The sequence below is a fragment of the Chenopodium album genome, chromosome 24 (assembly GCF_948465745.1).
Source record: "Chenopodium album chromosome 24, dcCheAlbu1.1, whole genome shotgun sequence".
In the NCBI taxonomy this organism is placed as follows: Eukaryota; Viridiplantae; Streptophyta; class Magnoliopsida; order Caryophyllales; family Amaranthaceae; genus Chenopodium; species Chenopodium album.
The window spans coordinates 38,752,572-38,758,571 of NC_137857.1; the positions used below are offsets into that span (position 1 = coordinate 38,752,572).

The window sequence follows — 6,000 nt, forward strand, 5'->3', positions numbered from 1 at the left end:
TTTTTTGGTTAAAGTGGGATCCTCCATTTTATTTGTACCATTGTTAACAAATATGAACATCTCCGGCCTCATAATTCTTGTTCAAAGTCATCTAGTCAAGACACGTGCGAATACTATTAAATATTATTCAAATGTTCAATTCAGTCATTTCCACAATCATAATAGCTCCTTAACGGACCCCATTAACTGAATTGATAGACTATAAATAAAGTACTAGTATATGAATTAACTCACTTTTGTTTCAGACAAATATATAAAAATAAAAAGTTTATAATTGAAATTGCGAATATGATATCATCAAGACATTCAACATTGAAGAATCATGGTCGTAGACGCCTTTCATTTGCCTTGTAATTCTTGCTTTACTAAAATTATAATCATGCATTACAAAAACCAAAAAGCTATGACGAAAGTCTACTTCAATATATTATCATAAAAAGTCTTCATTAATTAGTTTCAATTAATTGAATGAGAATGATACGCCATTGGCTGCTAATGAAGTACTTTTCCATTCTTTATTAATTACTCCCTTCGTCTCTAATATTTTGTTTCATTTGACTTTTCAAAGTCTCCGAGATGCATTTCAAAATAATTTTATCTCCATTATTATAAGTACAAAAAATACAAAAAATTAGATAGTACTCCGTATTAAAATATACAATGAGACAAATCTAACAAGATTTATATTATCTCTTATAGATTAAAAACGTGTTTTATGGTCAAAGATTTTTAAAGTTTGACCCATATTTTTGTAATGAGACAAAAAATTAGGAGCAAGGGAATACATGTTAATGCTTAATTTGTACTGTCAATATCTTTAATTACTTAAGTAAATTGAGTATAAAAGGTAGGATCTGTTCTCTTCAGCTTAATTTCAATTTAGTTCAACTCCAATCAGTTCAGTTCCTAATTTCTATCTTTCATAAACAATTCATTTCAGCTGTATTCAGTTCAGTTCAGTTCAGAATAAGCCCGTTAACATGATTTTTATCACTAAGGTGAGAAAGCTTATATGTGACTTTTTTTTTTACAAGATCTTTGTAATAGAATATCATTTGGATTTTTGCATAGTTATGAATTCGTTTGGTCCTAATAGACTAAAACCAAGTGAAGTTTTAAGGATAGATAAAGTCACAATCTTGGAGAACTTGGAATTAGAATCACCACCAAGCTATGCTCTTGAAGATCAAGCAATTACTTTTTGAGATTAAGCTTATGATATATTAGTTTCTTTAGATTCTTCCACCCACAAATTAAATCAATTTAATTCGGTAGTCTTTATTTGTTAGACACTTGGAGTGTTGGAAAAACAAGGGAAATCCATTCAAAAATCATTTATTACTAACGGGATTCAAACGATGTCCAAATCATAAGGCGAAAATCCTAACACTTACACAATTATATCTAAAGATAACTAAATAATTAATGGAAACTTTTTACCCATGTACTTGTGCTAATTAGCCTAAAGATAAGCCATGACATGCTATCCCGCCATCTTAACAGTGATGGAAGAAAAGTCCAATTTAAGACTAAATTTTATGATGCCTACTTTAATTACTAGTCAAATCAAAAGCCTTAGATTTTTTAAATACACTATTATCTATTCTATCTATATATATATATCTAAGAAAATAACATCCTAAAAGTTTCTCTAGTTTCTAATTTCCAAACACCATATCATAGCATGCAATTTCATTACAATAATTAAACTCCAAAATCACATAAATACCCAAAATTTTAACCAAATTGTCAAAATTATAACGCCAAATTCATCATCCAATAACATAACCAAGATATAAAATGCCAGAAACAGAGCTACCCTTAAATGAAAATGATTCCCAAGATATGGTTTTATACCAAGTTCTTAATGAAGCCAATAATACCATAAACTTTTACCAACAACAATATAATCCTCAGCAACTTATTCAACACTCTCAAAGGATGATGATTAACCAAAACGTTGCGAAACGAAATATGACATCTTGTACTCCTACAACTACAACCAAGTTTTATGCTCCAAATAGTGGTGGTATAGCCAAGAGGCACTATAGAGGTGTAAGGCGACGGCCTTGGGGGAAATATGCGGCTGAAATTCGTGATTCGACACGAAATGGAGCTCGGCTTTGGCTTGGGACATTTGTTACGGCTGAGGAGGCGGCGTTGGCCTATGATCGAGCTGCGTTTAAGATGAGAGGTGCTAAGGCCTTGCTCAATTTTCCTGCCCATATAGGAAAATCACTTTCAGGGGATTTTCTTGGGTTTAATAACAATAATCACCTTAGTTTGGTCACTAGCACCTCTAGTACTTCTTCACAGCAAGGTTTGAAATAATTGAACATTGATTTTCTTTTTTTTTTTTTTTTTTTTTTTTTTTTTTTTTGACATGTATAAACATGTATTGTATGTCTACTGTCTGCAAACATGTTATTAAAGATTTTAAGTTAAGGATTTTTCATATAGTTTGTGGAAAAAACTCTTAATTTCATTAGCTACATACACATTATTTATTTTGATATGTGTTTAATAATTGTTCGTTCTAGTGTTCTATACTACTTCTACCGTATGAAATATTTTAGTTGCTTGTTGCCCTTTGAAGCTAATAGGACGAAGCTAACCTCTTTGCCTAATAGGGCGAAATTTGAATCTAAGAGAGCTCTTATATGAATATTTGATAAAGAGGGCGAAATTTGAACCTAAAAGGGCTCTTACATATGCTCATTTGATTTTAAATCGCCCTCTTTGATATAATATCTTGTAGTGGTAGCATGTTTTGTGATTAATTATATTGCTGTACCCAGTACCTTTGTGGATCTTACATGCTTATTTTTATGGACAAGTACACTATCTTCTTAAAAATGCATGGTTTCATCATGAATAATTATTTTTGATTGAACAAGACTGACCATGTCCAATAATACATGTAAATATAAGTTGAAACTGGAATTGCTTTGATCCACTAAGGCCCTGTTCTCTTCATCTTAATTTTGCTGAACTGAAATTATTTTTACTGAATTGAAATTATTTTTGCTGAACTTAAATTATTTTTACTAAACTTAAATTAATTTTACTGAAATGAAATTATTTTTGTTGAACTGAAATTATTTTTTTACTGATTTTCTATTATAATTCTTCTTTAATTTAAGAAAACTGAATTTTACTGAACTGAACTTATTTTTACTGAACTGAAATTATTTTTACTGAACTGAAATTAATTTTACTGAACTGAACTTATTTTTACTGAACTGAAATTATTTTTACTTAATATTATTTTTTTAAGGTGAAGTAAACAGGGCCTAAGCCAAGTTCCGATAAGTTCATTTGAAAAGAGCTTATTATATTACTGTCGCAATTAGAAAATAGTTTTAACAAAATATAGTTGAACAAATTTTTTAAGGCAAGAGTTTTATGATTATATCACTTCATAGAATTATATATATAGTAAGGTATGTAGAGTGTGTTGCTCCTTTTTTTTTTTCCTCTTAATTATTTTGAACCACTTAGAATAGTAAAAGCATGCATTTAATGGCATTAACAACTTTTCATAAAAATAAAAGCGTTTATATAAATATAATAGAAATAAGTGCAACTATATGTTTTTTTGGGAGGGTGCTTGCAAGGGTTATTACTGACTTACTGTGAATATTATTTGAAGGCAATGAGGGCCTACCGAGTATTAAAATCTATAATTTGACAATATTTTGAAGGGATCAAAGCATGCGGTTTAACAAAGTTGCACATGGAAGAGTATGTTGTATAAGAAGACATGAAGAGATGATATTAAGAAAAAAAATCTTGGAAGAACATAACATAGCTCTGATACCATATTATAGATTATGCTAATACTCCTTTAACATAGTGATTTCATGTAAAAAATATGTATTGGACTATAATAGTGAAATAAGTAGCAAAGTCGCCTTTAAACTACTCTTCAAGATGTTTCTCATGATTTATCTATCCATGACTTTTATAAAGTATGAGAAAACAGTTATAAATAGTATGAACACAATTATATCCTTAATATGTATGTTTACCTCTATGCTCATATATCGATCTGATTTTAATTACATCTAGGCATTTCTCTGTATGATTTAATGATTTAACTCTTAACAATAATGTTTAGACAATTATACCCTTTAAAATGGTTATTTATTTATTATTTGCCCTTATTAATTTTAATTGCCCTTTTTAGAACTCTTAAGAATTGTGTGCAGACAATTATACCCCTAAAAATTATTGTCTACATATTTTATTTCATTAATGTTTCCAATAATTGAAATGGTTCTCTAAAGATATATGGCTAGCTAGTTATACTACGCACACTGGCTATCCTAGTCATATATTATTATGATTTATGAGCCATGAACTGAAACTTTGACCTTATACATGGACCATTCCTTGTCCTTTCATTAAAGATCCAATTGAGTTGCGTCCTGGATGAAAATTCAACCCATCAATTGTGTAGTGTTCGTTGGACCAAAACGGAGAGATCCTTCTTGCTCCATGATTAGTCCATTCAAGTGCGACTCAATATGAGTGGACACATTATAAAAGTACTAATGACAATCAATAATTTTACATACATAACAATTTCATATATTACATAAGGTATAAAAACATATTACATTATTGATAAGCGTATATAACAATAATAGGCAAACGTTACATAAAATGGATTGAGACACACAAGACATATGAAAACAATACATAAATCTCATATATGTACAATATATAGACGAATAAATACACAATCATAATGTTGAAGAAAGTAAATATTCCAATATATCATTCCCAAGATCTTCCAACTCAAGTACATCATGTTGAGAATCAAGTAGATTATCCATGCTAAATCTTGATCTTTTAAAAGATGGCTGTTGAATCATCAACTCATCAACATAATCACTTTGTTGAAGCTCCCAATCTCTTGCTTCTCTTTTCCAAGGATTATCATATTGACTTCCTACATCGGCTTTAGTGACCGCCTCAAGTGGGAAGTTAAGAGAAGCCTTAGCCGCCCCTCTTATTCTTAAGGCCGCCTTATCATAAGCCAAAGCTGCTTCTTCCGCGGTATTAAAGGTTCCAAGCCAAACTCGAGCTCCTTTCTTCGTAGAGTCCCTTATCTCAGCCGCGTACTTTCCCCAAGGCCGTCTTCTTACTCCTCTATAATGTCGAGTTGGTATGTTTTTATTAGTCTTCTCCATGTTTTCCTTTGAATTGTTGATCGTCCATTCATTTTTCTTGTCCTCCACGTAACAAGTTTCCCTAGGGTTTTTTGTACTAGAACCGACGATTTTATCAAGTAGTTCTTCCCATGTCTCGGAACCCATTGACACCCATCTTCCTAGGCTTGGTAGCCTTTTAAGCGCGTTTGAAGGTCCATCATTTTCCTCTTCTAAAGAAGGTATTCCGATCCAATCTTGAAAAATTTCCGGTGTATTATTCCATGCTTGTTGCGAATTTGTTACACCGATGTAGTTCGCCCAAATGCTCTCTAGGATAGCTGCCTCGGGTGGTTTGTGCTCTTCTTTCTTAATATTCATTTGTCAATGGCTAAAAAAATAAATCGACTATTATCATGTTATGCAAAAGTTTTATATAAAAAGATCGAGACGTGTAGTAGTGTTGGTATGTATGTTATACATGTAATTTAAAAAGCACAGCTCATCTATTGCTTAAATCTAGTATTTTTCTCATATGAATTTGAACAAATACGATGCTTCTGTTGTAAATGATTTCCTTTACCTGAATTTAAGGATGATTTTTAGTGTTTGAAGTGTTATTTAATACACTTGTTTTGGTAGCAATTTCATGTAGTATGTACTTCAAATTATATTTTAATGATGTTATCATGCGTTGATTACATTAATTAATAGTCGAGACAAAAATTCTAAGACAAATAAGTTAGAAATTAGAGGCTATTGCGTAACTAGTTACCAAGATAAAGCCTAATGATTGCAAAATTTCACACCTTTTATTTTCAGCTTATATTATTCTTTTTTTTGA

The 6,000-nt window shown here is 30.8% G+C and overlaps 2 protein-coding genes across 2 annotated transcripts; one reads left to right on the top strand and one right to left on the bottom strand.

The window, feature by feature from the left end:
* Positions 1-1,718: 1,718 nt before the first annotated feature.
* Positions 1,719-3,702, top strand: LOC145611054 (pathogenesis-related genes transcriptional activator PTI5-like). Its single transcript, XM_081666288.1, has 2 exons — positions 1,719-2,320; positions 3,653-3,702. Exons 1-2 carry the CDS (start codon positions 1,801-1,803, stop codon positions 3,700-3,702), a joined length of 570 nt encoding a protein of 189 aa, XP_081522414.1. The 5' UTR covers positions 1,719-1,800.
* Positions 3,703-4,681: 979 nt separating this feature from the next.
* LOC145612582 (ethylene-responsive transcription factor ERF091-like) lies at positions 4,682-5,537 on the bottom strand. The gene has a single exon (XM_081667926.1). It carries the CDS (start codon positions 5,535-5,537, stop codon positions 4,749-4,751), a length of 789 nt encoding a protein of 262 aa, XP_081524052.1. The 3' UTR covers positions 4,682-4,748.
* Positions 5,538-6,000: the final 463 nt, after the last annotated feature.